We start from the raw sequence: 22,973 nt of genomic DNA on the forward strand, positions 1-22,973 counted from the left end.
GTTATGGTCAAATGACCACAAACTTAGTCGAGGGGATCAACGCTGTTTTGTTAAAAACACGTCATCTTCCGATTGCATCTGTATTTTCTGCTACTTTCTACAGGCTGGCTACTTTGATACCAAGAATAGGTCAGCAGCAAGTCGACCAAATTGAGGCGGGACACGTATTTGTCGAACATGTCAGGGATACAATGGTCGCAAACCGTCGGTTGGCAAGGTCAATGAATGTAGAAATATATTCACGACGACTGGAAACATTTTGAGTTACTGAGAGCATCAGTCGTCGACCTGGTATACCAACTAGGTCCTACGGAGTTGATCTCCGGAACCGACGGTGCGAGTGCAGAAGGTTCGAAACACTTCATTATCCCTGTGCGTATGTCATGACAGCGTGTGCTAAAGTTAACGTCAATATTGAACAATATGTCGATGATGTGTACACGCTGGAGCACACATTGCGTGTCTGGGAAAATGAGTTCCCCGTCTTGCCTGACCTATCAACGTGGGAGGTGCCTCTTACGACTTTCGAGCTTCTCCCAGACAGAGGGCTGCGGAGGAATCCGAGAGGTCGTCCGCAGTCAAGCAGAATCCGTAATGAAATGGACATCAGGGAGAAGTCTGACGGAAAGCGTTGTGGAATATGCAGGTTAAGTGGTTATAGTCGGAATAAATGCCCTAACCGAAATTTTCATGTTGGACAGTCGTCCGGATCGGGTCGTAATTGACCTAATATTGTAAAATTTTTATGTGTAATTATAAAAAACTATACAAATGATTATGATTACATTGTATCCAAATTAAGTTATAAAATAGTATATGGCGTTTGGAATTATTAATATTATATCGAAAATGGAGGCATATAACCTTAAATTAAGCATTAATATAATGCAACTTTAAAATAATTAAATTGGTAAAAAGAAATTGAACAATAACCACAATAACTGAAAGTAGAATAATTAAATTAGAATAATTAAATTGATACAAAAAAGTACAAACATGTTAATGTACAAACATGTGCCATACACCCCTAAAATTGAGGGTTCGATGGTGTAGTCCTAGGGGTATACCTATTCGGAGGTCGACGGTCACGTTCTGGGTGCCCGCGACGACCGACATTATCATTTGGCGCAGGTGGTGGTGTAGTAAAAACAGGTCCCTCGTTCGGCAGCGACGAACTTAATGCACCTGAGGGAGTCCCATAATGCTGCGGATATGGGCCGGGCGAGTAGAATCCGAATAGTTCAAAGTCGTATGCATATTCTGGCCCTGAGAAGCTCGGCAAATTGTCAGTGCCTGGCAATTCCGGATGATAGCTATCTGAACCGACAAACCCAGATTGTTCCGGATCTAGCTGGGGCTCCTGCTCGGGCTCTGGTGGTTCCGGAGAATAATATGCCATGGGATTTGCATCACGCTCGGGCGCTGTGGACGATCCCCCATGTCGCTGCATGTGCGGGGGGATTACAACCGATTGGCCTCCGTATAAATATGGCTTCCCGCAACTAATGTACCATTGCATATACTCTTCTGATGGTTGCGAGTCAGTAGCCATAACCATCTGAGGTCTTCGATGAAATCGATCATTTCACAGCGCCACAAATTTCCGGTGCTTAATTCCCCAATCTATCACCGATTTTCCTCTCTTATTCTTGCCGTGCACTTTTCCCACCTCACACGGCGGATCCAGGATAGGTTGGATTGCACCAAACTGCCGTAGCACCCGATTCCCGTTATACCACTCGACCATGTTAAAATTTATAATTGGTGCGTTAGTGCACCATATGTACGAATGCACGTACGCAGAAGAGGGTACCACGGCGGTAATTTCTGGCGTTCGGTACGGCGTCCATATAAACTGCATGATTAATAACATGGTTATAATTACCCATAAAGTGTGCGTAAGATATAGAAAGTAAGATGTCATGAATATGACTATAGCATGAATATTAGAATAGCATCTTACCCCATCTCGGGCATACTGTTCAATCATGAGGTGGTATAGCGGGACATTGTACGACTGCCCGATACCCGGACGACCACTCCACCTACAAAAAACAAATATAGCGTTTAGAGTTGGTTGGTAACATTAGTCAATATATTATGACTACAAATAACGAGAAGTTATATTTTATCACCTGCTCAGCAGTGGATAAACATACAATTGGTGTCTAACCGATGCCAAAAATGGCATCTGATATAGCGCCCAGGACTGCAGCAGTGAGAGGCATCCGCCAATGTCGCGAACTTTCGAATCTGTCGCCCGACAAAGCTCTCGATACAAGACTGCTAGCACAACTGAGCCCCAGCTATAGGAGCTAACACTGGACAAGTCAGCTAACAGGGGCAAGTACATCAAATGCACCTTGTTGTTGCTTGCATCAGGCATCAGTTCTCCCCCTATGATATGCATGATGTACGCTTGAGCAGCGCACATCAATTCGCCTTCAATGGCTGTCGCTGATAATTGTCCATACTTGGCTTTCAGCCATGTAAATGATAGGCCCGAAAAATATGACTCATCGTCCCCTGGTGAGTCTCCTAGAAGCTGATAGCAAAGTGCATCTGGATCGGTAAATGTAGATATTCCCGTTACGGGACTCCCGTCAATTGGGAGCCCAAGCTGCAACGCTATATCCTCCAAGGTCACCGTGCACTCCCCGCACGGAAAATGAAAAGTGTGGGTCTCCAGGCGCCACCGCTCCACTAGCGCAGATATTAAATGAAAGCGCAATACGGTGTACTGGATCTATGCTACGGACCCAAATTCGGCTAGCTCTAAGTACGGCATCAAAACACTCACACGGCCCCTTAAAACTCGGTACGAGTCCTGATAGTGTTAAATTACAGAAAAATTTTTACGATAACATTATTTCTTTGTACGTCTATCCTTTTTAAATAAATAGAACCCGTGATTAATAAATAATAACTCATACCGCGTTATTAACCGCATCAGATATGTGACTTTTTTTGCTAATCAATGAAGCCATTGCGATGCCTGCAAGTTGAAAAAAAAAATTAGTAAAAAACTCTTACTTCGGCCATTTGTTCTTATTTTTTTCTCCGCATTTTATTACTTTAAAAAATATCTTCATTTCTAATTTTATAATTTTACATAATGTTTTAAATTTATTAATTTAGTGTGTTTTTAAAATTAATTTACTGTAAAAAAACCATTATCCCTGCCATTTACTCGTATTATTTAGTGTATTTAGTGTAAAATTAATTTATAAATTTAGTGTGTTTTTTTTTCCTTTTTTTATTCTTTTTTGTTTTTTACTTTTTTTTGATATATTTTGGTAAATAATAAAAATTATATATATTTTGGTCAATAAAAAAAGTTATAATATTTTGGTAATTTTTTATTTTTTTATATTATTTTTTATAAAACCCATAATAAAACATTACAAAAATAATAAAATATTTAAAAAATACCAAAATATTATATATATTTTTTATTTACCAAAATAAAAAAATTACTAAAACCGGGTTTTTTATTTGATGTAAGAAAAAAATCCTTATCCCTGCCATTTGCTCGTATTTTTTTCCCGATTTTTATTTTCAATAAAAATATTTTTATTTTTTATTTTATTACTTTATATTATTTCATTACATTTTTTTAAAAATATTTGTATTAACTATTTCTCAATTTTTTAAAAAGTTAGTAATACACTATTATTTTGGCCATTTGTTCGTATTTTTCTCTCCGCATTTTATTATTTTAAAAAATATCGTCATTTTAAATTTTATAATTTTATACTTTTTCAGTGCATTATGTTTACAATTTATTAAAGATATAATTTTTTCACATTTTCTTACTTTCGGTGAATATATAATTTTCTTTTTTTTCTTTTCGTATTTTATGTTTTCTTAAATATATTTCTTTATCATTTTACTTTTAATGTTATTTTCCTAATAAAACTAATTTCAACATCTTAAGTCAATTTCATAAAAAAAATTCCTAATCAACATATAATGTACATACCATTAATTTTTTCATGCTAAATATATCTCAAAAATTATATATCCTAAATAAATTAATAAAATACGGAAAATGTACTTAACATTATTTTTTAACACACAAATATTACAAAAATCTTAAATTAATAATAAAAATTACCTTATTTTCTTTTTTTTCCTTCCTTCCTTCCCTCTTCTTCTTTCTTTTTTTTTTCTCTTCTCTTCTCCTTTCCTTTTCTTTCCTTATTTTTCTTTCTTTCCTTCTTTTTCTTTCTTTCCTCTCCTTTCCTTTTCCTTCTTTTTCTTTTTTCCTTCTTTTTCTTTCTTCCTTTCTTTCTTCTTCTTCCCCTCTCCTTCTTCCCCCCATCAACCGACCACCCTTAATATTTAAGGTGGTGCCGCCAACAAGGAATCCTTGTTTGGTGCCGCAAACAAGGTCCCCTTATTTGGTGCCGCCAACAGTGTTCCCTTGACCTAGGGAACTGTCAAATCGGTCCAGATTTTTTTTTGTTTTTTTAGTTTTTTTGATATATTTTGGTAAATAAAAAAAATATATTTTAGTAAATAAAAAAATGTATAACATTTTGGTAATTTTTTATTTTTTTATATTATTTTTGTAAAAAATCCTATTCCATATAACAACAGAGGTACAGCTGTGGAGGCAAAAATGGCATCTCAAGGAATAAAATGCTACTACCCAATTTGGCGGAAATGACTAAAAAAACACTATAAACACTAGTTTAATCTTTAAGTAATCTACAAAAGTAAGGCCCTAAATCCAACGGCCAATAATACAGCAAGGGTCCACCGTGAAGCCAAGTAACGGATTTCACCATCGCTGGTCTCCCTTTCCTCAGTAGTCGAAGTTGGCGTGGTGGAACCGTTATAGTTAGGATTACTACCGTACAACCATTGAATTCCTTCTATATCATCATTTGCTAGCTCCACTTTCCTTGTTCTCGAAGTGATTGTCGGATACATAATCGCATCTTCCACCGACGAATGCCCCAGCCCTAACAAATGGCCGATCTCGTGGACAGCCACGGTCTCCAAATCTACTGCCGACGGCACAGCTGACCTCATGACGTCGCCCGAAACGATCCAGTTTTCATCCGCATCCAAATGGAACCTCCCGCTGGGAGGAGAAAACGCGTGAGCCAAAGTTCCTAAAACCCCGTCAAATGGCTCTCCGTCTCCGTGGTCTCCGCTGTAAAAACCGATTTTGATGTCGGCAGTGAGGAATGAATCCGTTCGAGAGAAGGTCAGCGGCGTAACAGCGGACCATTTCTGGAAGGCGCTTGAGAAGACGGCCTTTATCTCGTCTGTTAACTCGTTTCCAGGTAAGAAACCGTACGTTAAGTCCCTCCGTTGGCAGGCCAACGTGGCGTACCCGGGAAGAAACTATAATGACCCGTCGTGTGGAAGTGTCCGGTAGTGTGGAAAGATGACGATTTACCGGAGTTCATGGAAGTCGTCCCATTCACTATATCGGCGTTACCGCATCTCGGTTTTACGATCTGTTGAAGAGTCTGATCATCCAGTTGGCCGGTCACGTTAAGGTTGAAATTCTGCTGGTACGTTTTCAAGGCCTTTTCTAGCTCGTCATCAAAATCGTCGCTAAAATTAGGCGCAGTGATGGGGATGTAACCGAAGTTGCTAAAGTAGTGTTTGAGCTTAGACAAACCATGTCGTGTCTCTCCTGAATGGCAACCCGCGAATTTAATGAAGGCATCCCATGGGGCTAAAAAGGTGGCGTTTGGGTGTAGCCATGGCGGATTAGCTGTTATGTTTGGAAATAAACTAGCTGCGAGTGAAGCAAAAGAGAGAGAGACCAAAATGGTAAGCTCAAAAGCTTGATATTTCATCTTCTTTAGCGTTTAGTTATAGTTTTTGTGGTTGGAAAAGAATGGAAATAAAAGGAAGTGAAACCAAAACTCTTAAAATATTTTTCCCAATATCAAATATATTAGGCCACCGATTCATAATAATTTATTTCTTCTTTGCTTTCCTTAATCAAATATTTTTTATTATACCAGGATCAAATTTGTGACATTTATCACAAATTTTAGACAAAATAAAATTAATTTCTAATTCAAATTTTACAAAAATGAAAATTTATTTTTAATATAAACAAAAAAGAAACAGTAAAAATGACTTTTAATTAAGCCTAGGATATTTAAATATAAACAAATTATGAATGGAAAAATGACTGCGTTTTGGTAAATGTTGAGTTTACTAATAAGTAAAAAGGACAAAAGCGTGGATGAAATTGGGAGGGGAGGCGGCATTGCGCAAAAGTCAAATTTGGGGCGTTGAGCGAACAGGTTCCCTGGGACTTTGGGAGAGGTAGGGCCACATCTCTCTTCCTCTTTTGTTTTTTTTTTAAGATAAGACTTAATAATGGATAAATTAATTATATGGTAAATTATAGCAACAATTATTTAATTTTGGGTAACTGATAAAACAGTTATTCAAGTTTTAATTCAGTTACTTAATTTTTGAAAAATAACAAAACAGTCACTTACGTTATCGAAAAGTGATAAATCAGTCACTCATTAATATTTTTCGTTACAAATCTAACGAGACAGGTGACGTGGCCAGTTAACTTGCCACGTTAAACAAGACAAAGTTAGTGGCTATTTTTAATATGTTTATACTTCTTTTTTCTCCATCCCAAGAATTTTGTCGTTAATGCCTCCACCACAATCATATTTGGCGTCACCATCGTTGACCACCACCACCACCACCTTATCTCAATCATCCAATCACCCATTCAATAATCAACAATCTAGATCGAAAGATGCTTGGAAAGCACCTAAGAAGAGCTCACCTTGTTCAAGCCTTGAAGAAAAAATGGTTATTGCCAGATAATAGAAGAACTGAGGAATAAGAAGTGAAGGAGAAATTCAACTGGGTTGAACTTGCTGAAAGGGAACTCAAGATTGAGCAGGTTGTTGACATCAAGAGATTCGTGCGAAGCAGCGCAAGCAGAGTTGTTGGCATCGTGGAATCGGTCAAGAGAGAAAGAGTTAGGGGAAGAGTAAAGAAAGGTTGGGAGAAGGGATTGTTTGGAAGATTTCGAAAGGAAAGCCATTACTGCAAAATTTGAGAAAACAAAAAACATGTTGAAAATTTAACATGTCGAAAATTTACCCATCTATTTGAGAACAAAAAACATGTTGAAAATTTGACAAATCAAAATACCCCCATCTACCATCTCCTCTGTCAGATATAGATGAAAATTTGGCCACCACTTCTCCTTTGTGGGGCTTTCTTCTCCTCTATAGACGAAATCAAAATTTGAGAAACCCGAATGAGATTTTAGATTGATGGATTCTAGGGATTTGAAAGTGGGTTTAAGGAGCTTTAGAGGTAATGGTGATACACCATTGGTGATGAGTGGAGCTTTGGAAAATTTCTCTTGTTCTTCTCTTCCTCCTTTTTTTCTTTTACTGCTTAACTTAGCTAGAGTTTTAAATTGGGGCCGTCTACACAGTAGGATGCCATGTCACTTTTCCGTTACGTTTGTAACGAAAAATGGTTAAAAATACTGTTTTGTTATTTTTTGAAAGTTGAGTGACTGTTGGTGTAATTTACTCTTAATTATATTAGAGATGATTTAAAATTTAAATTACGGGAAGTATTTGGTAACATAATAAAATATTAAAATAATATGTCAACTTTTAAGATTGTTTATGAAATAACAAAAAGTACACTATTAATGTATCAAATAGACCTGATCATAGGTTAGGCCCATGCTCGTTTTCTAGACCTGAGCTCAATCCGACACGAAAATAGGCTTAAAATTCTGACCAAACCTAGCCCGATTAAAAATGCTAAACTCGAGCTTGACCCGGTCCGCGTGTATTAAATTTATTAGATTATTTTTTATATAAAAATAAATTTAAAAATATAATATATCAAATATACTAAAAATATTAAAATAAATATTTCCCAATAAATTAAAAATATATTTAAAAAAATCTTTATTCTTAAATGATACTAAAATAGTTACAACTTAGCAAACAAATGTTTCTAAAATAGTAGCAAAATTAACAATAAAACAAAAGTTATACAAAATCTAAATAATAATATCAAAATAGTAACAATATAATAGCGAAATAATAGCAAAACACAAAGTTTAGGTTAATTCGAATTGGGCCACGAATGCATTTTCCGTTTGGTTTCCTTCTCTATCTATCTTCATTTTCCGTCTCACATCGAATTCCCTTTTCCGGTCATTCTTTAAAAAGAAAAAAGAAGAAGAAGGAGATTTCTGATTAAATACTTTAAAACAAAAATTTGTTGGTAAAGTTGAACATCTACAATGCATGGACTCGTCTTAGGAAGGCAGTCCATCTACGCTAACAGTATCAATAACACGCACGTTTCATTTCTTCTCCCTGCACGTTTCCACCACCTAACACAATCAATTATTCATCCCATTTTTTTACTTTTATTTTCTAAAAACTCATTCTTCTCAAAACGATTAGATCAAGAATTATAGGTGTAACAATTTAAAATAAAGAGTCAAATGGATTAATTTGTGAACCGGTTGAATTGGAGATCAAATCGATTTTCTTTAATTTTTTAATATTTTAATAATTTATTTAATTAAACTGAATAAACCGATTGAATCAATGATCTAATCGATTTGATTACTGATTCAATTTTAGAAGCTTTAAAAAGCGTAACTAACAATTCAATAATTTATTACATAAAAACCCGAGTATTCAAGGTAGGTTTAGACCCTCATGAAATCAACGTTAGTTTTAATATATAGTTTTTAACAATAAAAAATAAATATAAACTACAGTAATACGCATCCCGTTATATATAAGTTTTTCTTTTGGTCATTCAATTAAAAAGTAATTACACTTTGATCATCAATATTTTCGAGATTCTTTTTGTCACCTTGATGGTGTGAATTTTTTTATTAGTATAATAATAAATTTAATCTTTAATTTTTTTTATAATTTTTATCAGACCCTAATTTCTTATAAAACTATAAAAAAAACAATATTCTTTTTAAAAAATAAAGCAGAAATTCCAAACCTTTGTGATAAAAGCTAGATTAATTTTACTTGTGGTTTGATGCGTCGATGAATAACCAACTTCCAAATATAAACTAATTTTCTTTTGAAAACATTTGGCATCTAAAATTCTTTGAGGTTACAAACTAATATTTCCTAAGACTGTGATTGGAAAGAGCCACTCGTTTTTTCTCAACACACCAACATACAACTTTAGTTTTGGGGGAATTTCTCACTTAAATTCAAAATTAGCCCTTAAATTATATCACTTTTTCACTCAAGTATATGAAAAGTCTTGGATATGGCTATGGAAGTGGAATGCATTTCAAGCATTTTGGGTTTTTCTTATTGTTTTGGGACATTTTTCATCCTTTCATGAATTGGGGTTTTCTTTATTCTGTTTTGGATATTGTATTAGAAATTGTTACTTTAAAAGTTCTGATTTTGTTTATGCATAGGCAACTTAAAACCTAGAAATTGAATCAAATCAACCATCATCAAGAGGTTTGTTGGACAATCTTGAATTGGGAACAGATTTCGACAGTAGTGCCACTGCCACCACCACAAGAATCACCAACTATCCTATGAATCGATACGGATAGGTGATATTACCGCAACACAGTTACAATTTAAAAATCAATAATTAAAATCCATAAATTGATATTAATGTGAATGATAAGTATTGAAAATGTTTTGAATCGTTACAAAGGTGCTAGGAGGGGTTTGAGACATAAAACGAGCTTTTGGGGCCTAAAATGACCAAAATAGTATTTTTATGTGAACAGGGGAGGATGCATTGATATTGTTGGGATCAAGTATCTTTAGCCTAGTTTTTTCGCCATTAATGCTTCAAGTTTTTCGAATAGATTAATTAATAAAATTTCATGATTAAAATTATTATCTTTTGTTTATTTGTTCATTTTTACATGAAAAGTAAAATGTATAAGCAAATATTAGCTCATTAATTACCTAACGTTTAACTAATATTAAGTTGGATCATGTGATCGGATCGTGATGCAAGAAGATAACTTGTAATACCCCAACAATTTTCTAATTAATTGTACAATACGAATTAGAAGGTTTTTTTGAACAGTTTAGTATAAGAATTTTTGGGTTACTTGAATTTAGTGGGAATTGAGCATTATTAGAGTCATGAATTAATTTAGAAAGTGTTTTTGAATTTTTTTGATTTCATTGGGTAAGATTTTAAGGATAAATATATTAGAATTGAGAAATTATAAGTGTTTGTGGTGATGAAATTAGTTTTGAACCATTAAAACCTTATTTTTATACCATGATTTTATAATCGCCATACAAATTAAAAAGGGGATGACCTTTTGACGAATCTTGTATTTTAAAATGTTAAAAAAATATAAAGGGGATTAAAAACCCCATTTCTTCTTAAGTTGGCCGACCTCTATTGTTCTATTAGAGAAGAACTTTCATTTTTCTTCCTTTTTCTAATTTCATCATTTTGTCTTAAAATTTCTAACCATTTTTCCTTTACTTCTCGAAAACCACCTTATAAAAACTCCATTCAAGCCTTCCTCTCCATCACCACCAACATAGGATTTTAGTTGATTAGTGAGAGAAAGCTTGCGTAGAATGAGAAAGTGTTGGATAAGGTAAGAGTTTTTGTGTCTCACCATCATATCATGTTTAGTTTTCATTTTCATTATATGATTTATGGTTAAACCACTAGTGTAGACATTTATGATTTGTATTCATGAGCATGTATTAATGTTGTCATTGAAGAGAGGAAGCTTTATAAGGGAGCTTCTAACAAATGGAAAGAAATTATTGAACAGTGAAGAGGAAGTTGGAAGCCTCCCCTTATTTTGTTGTATTTTGAGTAAGTTCTCATGGAAACCTAAATTTTTCTTAAAATCATTGTTATTGAAATGTGTTATTAATTGAATAAATTATGTGAACATGAAGACTAAAGGTATTGAGAAAATGTTATTAACCTTGATAGATGATAAAATAAGATTTTAATAGCTTATGACTAATATTCAAATTAACCTAATGAAATTTCATTTAGGTGAGTTAAGAGTAAGGTAAGTTGAAATGTTATAAATTTCATTGTATTTTGAAAGTACTTTACAAAAATGTTTTTATGAAATCTTGTTCTTTAATGTGATTGATTTTTTGATGTTAAGCATCAAATGGATGATTACCTGGCATATATATATCTTGGATAGAGTTTTGAGACCATTTCGTCTAAAATATGAATGTGCTTTGAGATATGTATGCCGATTGCTCATAAGAATTATTTTACATGTCTATATGAGATATGGTTATGAAAATGCTATTGCGTTAATAATGGAAGTGTAAATTGCTACTAATAATATGTTTCCCTTGTAACTTAGTAAAATAGCGTAGGACATATATGACATGCCATAGGGAGTTAGTCATGCACATTTGATTTGCTACAATTTTCTGTAGCAAATTAAACTACTTTCTGTACTTAATGAGCTCGTAAGAAAATAATTTAGTTATATTTTCGTTTAGTTCTCACGTTTAGTTCTCATATTCGTCGCCGGAACAGGGTTACAGAGCATTACCAAAATTTACATATCAAATATAGACATTTCATTTCATTTAGCATTCATGTCAGAAACCAAATCAAAACCAATCATATTGTCCCTTACATGAGCCCTCGGGGCCTAAACTACACATTAGAAACAAGTCGGGATTAAACCGGGAGCTCAAAGAATTTTTTTGTGAAACTTCAAAAAAGTTTTGCCTAGGTGCAGGGGATACACGCCCATGTGGCCAGGTCGTGTGGCTTACACGGTCAAGAGACACACCCGTGTGTCAGGCCGTATGGGTATTCGAAGTAGGGCACACGGCCGTGACCCAGCTTGTGTCCAATTTAGGGTGCTCACTGACTTGCGTCACACGATCAAGCCACACGCCCGTGTGCTAGGCCATGTGAGCATACTGTCTTGTAATAATTAGGTGCAGGGGTCACATGGCAAGCTATAAGCCCATGTACCAAGCCGTGTGAATATTTTGAGCATTCTATTTCTCAATTTTTAAGATGCAAGGGACACACAACCAAACCACACACCTGTGTGCTAGGCCGTGTGTCACACATGGCTGAGACACATGCCCGTGTGGATGAAAATAGGCCATTTTTAAAGTCACTTTTCTCACTCAATTTGCCTTCCATCTACATTAACACTTTAACACTTTCACCAACCAATACAAGACATCTAACTCAAGCCAAAACCAAGTTTAATACATATCATAGCACCCCATATGCCTAAGTATTTAATCTTACCTAAATGACCATATAAACACATATGCATATTTCTCCAATCATGTTATTTCAAACCATTCATCAACATACCCATAAATTTTCCATCCATAACCATATAAACACAACAAACATGATAAGCCACGCATATATACATATCAAATATATCTAACTCAAGCCATTCCAATGGCTATTTGCAACAAAATACTTTTAAGCCAACATTGACCATTTACCATATACATGCCATTATAACCAAAAAGTAAAATTTCCATTTATACCGAAATGAGCCGAAGGATAGTGTGATGTTGCTCCGACCAGCTTTCAACCAAATCGAGCTTCCAAATTACTATAAAAAAGAGGAAATGAAACATAGTAAGCATTTAATGCTTACTAAATTCGTATAACGGAAATTAACTTACCATTTATTTACATTTAAGTTAAGCATACAAAATACATCCAAAGAAATTTGGCTAATAGCCTAAACACATAACCTCATCAAACATGTTAGTCATGTACTTCACATGAATACCAAGAAACATGTATGAACCCATCAAATATCAAATTTCCATGTGTTTCATGTATATACAGGTAATGATTCATTTCGAACTCATATTTTTTCATGTCAGGATTTTGCTCGTTGAATCATGTAAAATATCGATGGATACACGGGTAGTACACACAAAGTGTACAAAATTGTAATTCATCATTTCATATTCAGGAATGCTCATACGAGCACATAAACGGGAAGCTCTCTCTTGAGCCATATAACGGGAAGCTCATTCGAGCTGTATAACAGAAAGCTCATTAAAGCCATAATTGGGAAGCTCAAGCGAGCCAATATCGGGAAGCTCCAGATAGCCAATTAATCGAGAAGCTCATGAAAAAACTTTAATAGGGAAACTTCAAATAGCCATATATCGGGACGCTCATAAGAGCTGCGGTGTGTCCACAACACATGCAGGATCACAACCAATTAGGATGCTCTGAAGAACTATTAACAGGAAGCTCGCAAGAACCATATAACAGGAAGCCCATGAGAGCTAATAACGGACGCTTTTTTGAGCTGTGGTGTGTCTGCAACACATGTAGGACCACAACCAATTCGGGAACCCTGTATCCATCAAATTTCATTTATTTAAACAAGACTTAATACTTGTCAGTCATCGTCGGATATGTGATTAATTTCATATACATAGCAATAATACAATCACATACATACAATTCAATTCAAAAGTATAAATATACAATTTAGTTACACAACCTTACCTCGACAATGTTCATGTACACAAAAGCTACTAATCCGTCACTTTCTCTTTCCTCGATCTACCTCCATATTTGATCTATCCGGATCCAATTGAGCCAAGTAAGCTTGCTAACTTCAAGCTATTCAAACTACGGTTTCCATGTCTTTTATTTGGGAAAGATGATATAAAATGATGATATTTTTCCTTTATTTTATTATTTATCATCTTTTTATCTTTTACTTTGCAATTTAGTCATTTTCTTTATTTAATTTTCCAATGATGACTAATCATACTTATTTACTAACTCCTCTCAATGGTCTATTTGCCATATAAGGACCTCAAATTTTGAATTCCATAGCTATTTGATACCTATAGCTACTAGAATTCAACTTTTTCATGTTATGCAATTTCGTCATTCTATCAATTAAACACGCAATTGGTAAAATTTTCTTAACAAAATTTTTATACGATATTCCTATCATACGGTAGACCGTAAAATAATATTAAATAAACTTTCTTCCGAACTTAGATTTGTGGTCCCGAAACCACTGTTCCAAATTCACTAAAAACGGGTTGTTATAGAAACTCTCTAGTCAAATCTAACAGAACTAAGGTTGAATTCCAACCTTTCCACAACCAGTCTACCATTTTTACTTATTTCCACTAGAACCTGCTCAATTTGTAAGTTTTTTTAATTTAGCACCTACAATCACCATTCCAACTTAATTTTGGCATTTTAGGGTGTGATAGTATCTGCATGATTAGATAACTAGCATTATCTAGGCAAAGTGGATTACTGTTAGAGGCTGAACGTTTGAACGACTATTGATTTTTGACAACCAAGCTTGGTGTTCGTGCAAAAACGAAGAAATAATTAAATAATGATAGCGACCATCCTTGTTCGAGGTATTAGTTCTTCTATTATATTTTGTGTGTGATGACGTGATAAAATTGTTTAAACTAATCCTTGGTGGAATCTTATGCATTGTATGTTTTTGTTTTCCTTTGCATTTACTATTATACTTATTTTGATTTATTTTTTAGGCTATAATCAGATTCCAACACTTATAAGCTTAGTCACTCTTCTTACGCTTATATATTTAGCTTTCTTAATGGAAACAAACTTTATTCCAAACTTTCATGGTAGTGATCTTAGCATTTTTTGAACATGTTTTTTCTTCAGAATACATCTCACCCAAAGCTAACATAGTTTAGAATGTAAATCAAAGATAGATTCATATTTAGATTCAAATATGTGTGAAGTTTCAAATCCAGTGATGAACATCTACAGCTTTCACGTATTCACCTTTGAAGTTCCTTTATATGCAATCTCTAAGATATTCTTAGCTTCTCTTAATGATGTGCATAATTAAATCCTTCATAATTTTTAAGGATACGCTTCATTGAATTGTAATTTGTTGCCTTGCCTTCTTTAATGGTCCAAGTAACTTTGGGCTTAGGAGTCTTCTTAGTTGTTTGGGATGGTTCTCATCCTATTAGAACAACTTTTCATGCCTTTTCATCAATAGATTTAATAAAGGCCCTCATTCTAGCTTTCAACAGAAGTAGTTTATCTAGCAACATATAGTGAACGAGTGTTTTATCCTCCTTTCATATCTTTCATGTGAACTTGCCAAACACAAGATCTCCATCAAATATGTTAAGTGTCCGCTCTAATACCATTTGAGTGTATGGCAGAATCGGAAAAAATTAAAAAAACACATTAATTATTTACACAATTCAGAATTAACCTATATCTATAGAGCCTTGCTTAGGAATCAATCCACTAAAATTTCATACAATAAAATGCAGTTAATAATTTAAGCCTAAAACTTTTCACTCAAGTTGCAATCTCATATTTGTACATCTTAACTTGATTCTCACACTTTACTATTACCTAGTAAGTGTTTTTCTAATAAATAATATAAATAAATAAACTCTTCACAAGTAAATTTCTCAATAAACAGATATTTCACTCTAAACTTACTCTATTCAAATTTTCACATTTGTCAAGCCATTCTATGTTTAAGATCGACATGTCTGGGTAAACTTTATCCTTATCTTTAATTTCAAAAGTGCAGCTCACTCCCCACTCAGAAGGCTATTCTATTCTCCATATCTTGATTTCTCAAGAATGCCCAAGGTTTTAAATATCAAGGACTCTTCTTTAACCTTTGGTCTTTGAGTAAAACACACCTCTTATGTCAATCTTTGAAAGGTCTTCACACATTTCTGTACCTAAATCTATTTTACAAGATAGAATAATGTTAAATACAAGCATAAAAAACTGCCAATTAAAACTTCATGTTGTACTAGACAGATGTGGTTGTTTATGTTAGTACAAGTTTAGCCACACCTTTAGAACATGTTTCCTAACACTTTAATAATGTATCGTTGGTTTTATATTCTAAAATTTGCAGAGCATTTTAAAAATTACATGCAAAATTGCATATGAGCTTAAAATATTACTATATAATGGTGTATATTTCTTTTAAACAAAAAAAATTATACATAAAATTTATCAATTATATATATCCGTCCATTGCACATAATTTTGTTTATGTAAATTGTGAGGGAAGCAAATACTTTGATCATGGCCAAACACTAGCCTACATTAATTTTACACTACTCCTATAGTGATACCTTCGAGCGCAGAAGAGAAAGAAGAGGAAATTCAGAGAAGATATCCCTGCTATTAGGAAGTAGAAATAGTCCAATTTGCTAGTGTTGATGTCGTCAGACAACCAATTGGAGCCATGCCTTGCACTCACATCATGCACAACACTGATAACAATGCTGCTCGCATAGCTTGCGAAAGAAAAGGTGAGATAGATTAGAGAATTTCCGATGCTTCTCATATGCTCCGGGAACTGCTTGTTGTAAAATTCGATAAGTCCAACGATACTGAAGATCTCGGAGAATCCAATCAGGATTAGCTGAGGCGTTAACCACATGACTGTCATTGGAGCAATTCCATCAGTGCCGCCATGCGAAAGGGCTGACAGTCTTCTTTCTGTTTCAAGGAACCCTGAAACTAACATTGTTAGGATTGAGAAAAGGTTCCCAATTCCTATTCTTTGGAGAAGTGTGATTCCACCTTCTTGCTTTGTGACTTTCTCGAGCGCTGCTACTACGACTCTATCGTAAAATGGTAGCCATATTGCGATTGCAATCAGCGTAATGACGCCAACTGAACCGGCAGGGATCTTTATGCTGGGACCAAACTGCAAGTCCATCTTAAGGGCTTGTGCTACCGTGAAAGTTCCTTGTTGATTCATGGCTAGGAAACCAAGGACGCTGGTAAGCCAAATGGGGATAATGTTTATTAGGCATTTAACATCTTCAACTTGTTGAACACTACAAAGCCTCCATGGATTCTCACATAAACCATCTTGCTTCACTTCATCACCCACGATTAAAGCCGCTTTATTTAAGCAACTGATGAGGAAACACAGAAAAATAGCAAATTATTGCTCGCAAAAGAATTTATATTTGAATTCATGCAGCCAAAGTATTTGGTTAAGAAGAAACAAATACATCACCTGTACTGTCTGGTGAGATGGAGTTCTGGAAGCAAGCTTCTGCTGAATGGAGGAATATAGAATTGCCCATCATCAGATGGAAGATTAAGCTGTCGTTTTTTGTAAGCGGCAACAAACACTTGTGCTACAGCAGCAAAGACGCTTCCTTCCGGCTTTATGTATATGTAAACTTTTGTTCCAACAAAGAACAAAACAATAGCGAAGAGCATGCAGAGGGCTGGAATCCCAAAGCCTATAGCCCAGCTAATATCATTTTGGATATAAACCACAACAGTCTGAGTAATCAACAGAACAATTGTTTGAGTAGTGTAGTACAAATTGTAGAAACTGTTGTTTCCTTTTCTGCCTTCTTCGGTTGTTAAATCAAATTGATCAACACTGAAGGGAATGCTACAGGGCTTGATTCCACCAGTGCCAATGGACAACCAACACAAGCTAGCAATCAAAATGCCAAGTTGAGCTTTATTGTGGCCTACGCATTGCCCATGTAGTTGTCCTTCATGGGTGCATGGCGGAGGACGCAGCTGTGGTAACAAAGCTGTTAAAGTCATGATTATCATTCCCTGCCAGTTATTGGTTGATATGACGTGTTAATTAATCAGGCATATCTAAGGACCCTTGCAAGGCCACGAATTACTATAATGACACCAATAATATATGGTTAGCTTCTTTAACTTTATATATATCATAAAAAAGATAAACTTGAATTTTATTAAATGTGCAATAAGTTAAAAATGACATGTAATTTCAATATATTTCAATTATACATAAAAAAATTATATTTTGATTTAATTATTTACATTTAAAATATACATAAATTTAATTATTTTCATGTTAGTAAATATAAAATGATGCAAGGGTAGTACCATTAAATCAATATTTACTTATCAAAGTACATTCTATATCAAATTTTATATATAATTTTAAGATTTATTCCTGTAACATAATTAAATATAGCATGAATCAAGCCCTTTCTCCAACTCCATCGGCGGAAGTGGTAAATTATATTGTTTTTCTTCATGTTTTTCATATAAAATTCGTATTTTTCATGCCTCTGAGGACTCTGCGTATGCAAGCAAGATTGCAGTTCATAGACTTGTAATTCTTAAATAAACAAAAATTACTGGGGTACCAGGAGAGATGAAAATGAACCGAAAGCAATGGTCCAGAATTTGCCGATGAATGCATCCGAGACATAGGCACCAATAACCGGAGCAAAATTGGAAGCAGCAGACCAGGTGTTAAGGAGTGTTGCAGCCTTAACCTGGTTCATGTGATACTCACTCTGCAAATACACCATAAAGTTTGCCATCAACCCGAATGATGCCAATCTCTCAAACGTTTCATTTCCTGCACTCAGGAAAAGCCACACCCTTTTCACGACATAAACTAATCAGAAATACGTTACACAACCACCGGCAGAAATGCCACTATACTTTTACATAGAGGAGGGAGAGAGGGGTGCACCTAAGACGAAAGGCATTGCTTTCCATCCTGCAGGCTTCCTTTGATTTGTATTTGTATCTTGTAAATCTGCAGCACCTATTTCTTCTTCTGATGGAGAGAAAGAACTGCAAATCCCTGACATATTTGTGCAAGAAAATGAGACTAGTCATCACATAGACCCACGTCTGGTTGGTTTCTATATGTAGTGTATGAAATAAGAGCTGAAAACGCAAGGCACGTGATGAGGTTTTTAATAATATAGTGTTTCAAGGACAAAGCAGATGTGATTTGTGTTGGTAATGCACCAAGACTCTCTTTTTTCTTTTTAAGATGATTGCGTGAGGTAATTAACTTGTTTTATTAATAGTAACTTGTGATTTAAATAATGGACCCGGATTCCGTCCGTTCAAAGAAATACTCACTTCTGATTTATGTGTAATTGGCTCAATGACCTTGATGGGGGAGGGTTATGATGAGGTAGTATCTACTGTCTAAGCCACCTATCCTCCACTATAGCCAACCAGAAGAGGGAGACATCCCACAAGAAGATAAAACCTTCTATCTTGAAACGCATAAGACCACCGCTCCATGTGGTCTCACTCAGTGCCATTCTAAGGTTAAAGGACCTGCCAGTCCCTCTTTTGTAGAGTGAATGATGGACAAATTCAATTTTAATTTTTACTAATAATTGCAAATAAAATTTAAACTTTAACCACTACACACCAAAATATTAAATTATAAATCCCAAATATAAAACCCTACTTCAACACTAAATCTTAAAATCATAAATATTAAATACTAAAAATTTATATCTTAAATGTAAAATTCTTTTAAATTTTAAATGTCAAACCTTTAATACAAAAAGCAAAAACATATTTTATTCTAAAAGAAAAAGGAGTGGATTAATTTAAATTATATACGGTAAAAGTATCATAGAAATGTATGTATTAAGAGTCAAGTTATATTTTGCCTTCTTTATTAAAAAACGGATAAATTAATATATGTACATTAAATCAAAGAGCAAACCGGTCGTTCTATTAAAACTTTCTTCCATTTTTACTGTTAAAAATTGATGTCTATATATCAACATAAGATACATGTGGCACAGCACGTGTCACTGTTTAGTTATTCCGTTAGCCACGCTAGTTTTTAACAGTACAAATTGATAAAATTTTTAATAAAAATGATCAATTTGCCCTTTGATTTAATGTACAGGAAGTAATTTATCAATTTTTTGAATAAAAAAATTAATATAATTTGACTCATAATACAAAAGCCTTTATAATACTTTAATTATATATATATATATATATCATAAGAGGGCGCAGAACCAACTTAATTAACTGATTTTAAACCTACCGTTGTTTTTATGAAAGAAATAATTTTGAAAAGATATAAATAAAAATTATAGTTGAGGAATTGAAGGCGAGAGCATATCTGTGAAGCAAAATTGGTTGTATATTTTGGAGTTACCCAAAGACCATGACCACTAACATATATCTACAAATGGATATCACAATTTGCCAGAATGGTTTTATGTAAATAAATACGGTCTATAACCTATATTATTATTTTAATAGAGAATGAAAGAAAAATAAAAAGAAATTATTGAAGTTAAGCTTTCTTATCTTAACTAGTGATTGGGGATTCAATCCTCGTCCTAGGTATGAAATAGTTTTAAAATTTGTGGCCAACTTTTATCCCTTAATAAGCCTATTAAATATGATAAATTTATTACTAGATTCATTTCAATAGATATTTTGGAAAATAAAAAAAATATAATATTTATGTATGTTTTGAGTTTTAATAAAATTTTATGGAAATTTTAAAACAAAATACCTTTACAAAATAAATTGTTTTATGAAAATTTTGATAATTAAATGTAAACAAATTCAAAGTCGGAGGCTCGCACATAAATAAGTGCACCTCCTAAAACATATACCAATTAATTATTTCCTACTCAACCTGTACAAATAACCGGTTCTTTCAACTAGAGGATTTGGATATTTTAAAATAAATTTATCACACCACACCAAAAGTTTCTCTATTTTCCTACTATTTTTTAGTATTCAAATATTGTTCTATGAAGAATTACTACATAAATTTTTTAATGGGATTTATATTCTTGCTATGCTCCTCTTAATGCTCAATGAATTATTTTCGTTAGACCAAAACGCAAACAATTATTGATTTTTATTGTATCGTCGATGTTTATTTGCATGTAAGTCTTATACACACCAAAATATAAGTGAGTAAATAGAACCTTAAAGAAAGTGGAATAGTTACACATCTTGAAGCTTTCGGTTAATTTCTCATAAGTTTATTTTATCCCCAAGCACCAACAATTTTTGAGGTTCTACTTTCACAAATTTATGAGAAGTTAAAGAAGGTATGTTGATTTACCACACGGTTGCATGTCATTGCAAGCATAGTACTTTGAGAATGACTATCAACATGGGGCAACATTGAGGTCAATGATTTTGTCAATATTTGATTTAAAAGAAATCTTTATCACGAAGAAATGTATGTCAAATTTATCGTTTTACTTGTATTGCATGAATTAAATTTCAATGGTTAATTTATATTTATATTGATTCTATTATGCAAAAGTATGATTTCTCATGGATTACTTATTTGATATAAATTAAACGGTACTTTTTTTTGTATGCATGATATTTTAACATTCATAGTTGTGATTGGCATAGAAATATATTATAAATTATATACATTTATGTATATAACAATCATGAAAGCAAAAATGGAGTTAATGAAGCTTATAAGCAATGGAAGGAAATGATGTCCTAATTAGTGCCTTAACCCGTAATGTAATGACCCGGTTTCTAGTGGTATAAGAAATTGCGGGTTCAGGACCCCGCTTCCGTAAATTAAGTTCGTAAATATTAAATAAAGATATTTATGGAGTTATTGTATAGGTGAATTGAAATTTTGATAGTTAATTTAGCTGAAATTGTGATTAATTAAGGTCTAGTGACTAAATTTTAAAGTCCAATCGCTATAGATTTTTAATTAGAAAATGACTTGGCGACTTAAATTGTAATTATCCAAATGGCCAAAATGATTAATAAACCATTGGTAATCATGTGCTAGTGGATGGTAATGTTGATTGTGGATTAAATTAAATAAATTAAAGTTAATAGAGATTAAAACCTAATTAATTAAACTAATTAAAACTATATATATATGTGTGTGTGTGTGTGTGTGTGTGTAAACTAGTGGATGGAGAGAAGAAGAATCATCTTCTCCAACCGGCCTAACACTGAAACTAAAAGGGGGGGACGCCATTGTTGTTTCTTTAAGATTTTAACCTTAATTTCAAGTAAGTCCCTAGCCATTTTCCTTTGATTTTTATAGATTTTTTCTTAGAAGCTTGATTAAGCTAGTCCAATGATTAATTTGATTAATTGGTGAAGTTTTGATGAGATGTCATTGTTGAGAATTGAATGATTTAAGTGCTAAATTGATAGAAATTAAGCTTAGTTTAAGAAAAGAACTAAATTGTAAATTTTAATTAATAGTTTTGTACATTAGGGATCAAACTGAATAAAATATAAAATTAACAAGAAATTTTAGTAGTAATACGAAATAGGGGGTCCCTAATGAGTAATTGTGAAATCAAATTTCAATTCGAAGCTTTAGATTGAAAGTTATGTTTGTCTCGGGTTTAGGGATTAAATTGAATAAATTGTAAAATAAAATTTGTAAGACCCCTCACCCGACCCGGTCATTGGGTCCAAGCTTTGGGATGCCACATCTGTTGCCGAAGCAACTACTGATGAAAACACTGAAATAAATAATTTAAACATACAAATATTTCATAATTACAATCATTATATAATAAACATACTTTCTTGAGACTCAATCTAACGTAGGAAAACTTAATTGTTAAACTGAACATGAAATAGGGCCAAATTGCAAAATTCTAAAATTCTTGAATAGGTATCGATACCCTTGAAAAGTGCCGATACCAAATTTAACTTTGATGTTTGAAAAATTCATCGTTAAACAACATGTATAGATACTTGACTTATGGTACCAATACTCCCTTACAAGTATCGATACCATGTTCTAGTATCGATACCGTTCTACGATTTTGTTTCTTTTGTAAAAACTAATCATAGTAAAAATGTATCAATACTCTTGTAAAGTATTGGTACCCTGATCTAGAGTATCAATACTTTAGTCCGGTATCAATACCATTTTGGCATTTTGTTTGTTTGGAAAACTAAATGAAAAATGGTAAGTATCAATACTTTTACCATGGTATTGATACCTTAATGCCAAAATATCAAAAACTTCCATTTTGGTGCCCATTTCATGCTCAACTTAAAAAGTGTTCAAAAGGTGCCTTTTAGCATATATCAAAACCTACACAAACACTCCAAAACACATACAATTCATCATTTAATCTTTACTAAAATCAACCAAACCATCATACTTTATTTGACACCAAAACACATCAATTAAGTCA

General features: G+C 33.6%; 2 protein-coding genes across 5 annotated transcripts; both read right to left on the minus strand.

Moving 5' to 3' along the window:
• Positions 1-4,532: 4,532 nt before the first annotated feature.
• LOC107945266 (metalloendoproteinase 2-MMP-like) lies at positions 4,533-6,116 on the minus strand. The gene is given in 2 exon segments (XM_016879213.2): positions 4,533-5,330; positions 5,333-6,116. Coding segments are annotated over 2 exon segments (1,107 nt in total). The 5' UTR covers positions 5,823-6,116; the 3' UTR covers positions 4,533-4,713.
• A 9,832-nt stretch (positions 6,117-15,948) lies between these two features.
• LOC107945264 (putative protein NRT1/ PTR FAMILY 2.14) lies at positions 15,949-18,677 on the minus strand. Of its 4 annotated transcripts, none has more exons than XM_016879210.2 (4): positions 18,506-18,677; positions 18,171-18,411; positions 17,039-17,562; positions 15,949-16,934 (listed from the first exon to the last, which is right to left on the minus strand). In XM_016879210.2, the coding sequence occupies exons 1-4, from the start codon at positions 18,652-18,654 to the stop codon at positions 16,106-16,108; spliced, it is 1,743 nt and encodes a 580-aa protein (XP_016734699.2). In that variant the 5' UTR covers positions 18,655-18,677; the 3' UTR covers positions 15,949-16,105. The 4 variants fall into 4 exon arrangements, with proteins under 4 accessions (XP_016734699.2, XP_016734698.2, XP_016734701.2 ...); XM_016879209.2 differs by having other exon boundaries at positions 17,039-17,601; positions 18,506-18,676; XM_016879212.2 differs by having other exon boundaries at positions 18,171-18,388; positions 18,506-18,675.
• Positions 18,678-22,973: the final 4,296 nt, after the last annotated feature.

Source organism: Gossypium hirsutum, chromosome D12 (assembly GCF_007990345.1).
Source record: "Gossypium hirsutum isolate 1008001.06 chromosome D12, Gossypium_hirsutum_v2.1, whole genome shotgun sequence".
Taxonomy (NCBI): domain Eukaryota; kingdom Viridiplantae; phylum Streptophyta; class Magnoliopsida; order Malvales; family Malvaceae; genus Gossypium; species Gossypium hirsutum.

Excerpts from the sequence above, each read along its gene's own strand:
- LOC107945264 (XM_016879209.2), bottom strand. The coding sequence starts at position 18,654 with ATGACTAGTCTCATTTTCTTGCACAAATATGTCAGGGATTTGCAGTTC. Across the intron at positions 18,412-18,505 it reads AGCAATGCCTTTCGTCTTAG|GGTGTGGCTTTTCCTGAGTG; the intron begins GTGCACCCCTCT and ends TGTCGTGAAAAG. Across the intron at positions 16,935-17,038 it reads CATCTCACCAGACAGTACAG|TTGCTTAAATAAAGCGGCTT; the intron begins GTGATGTATTTG and ends TTTCCTCATCAG.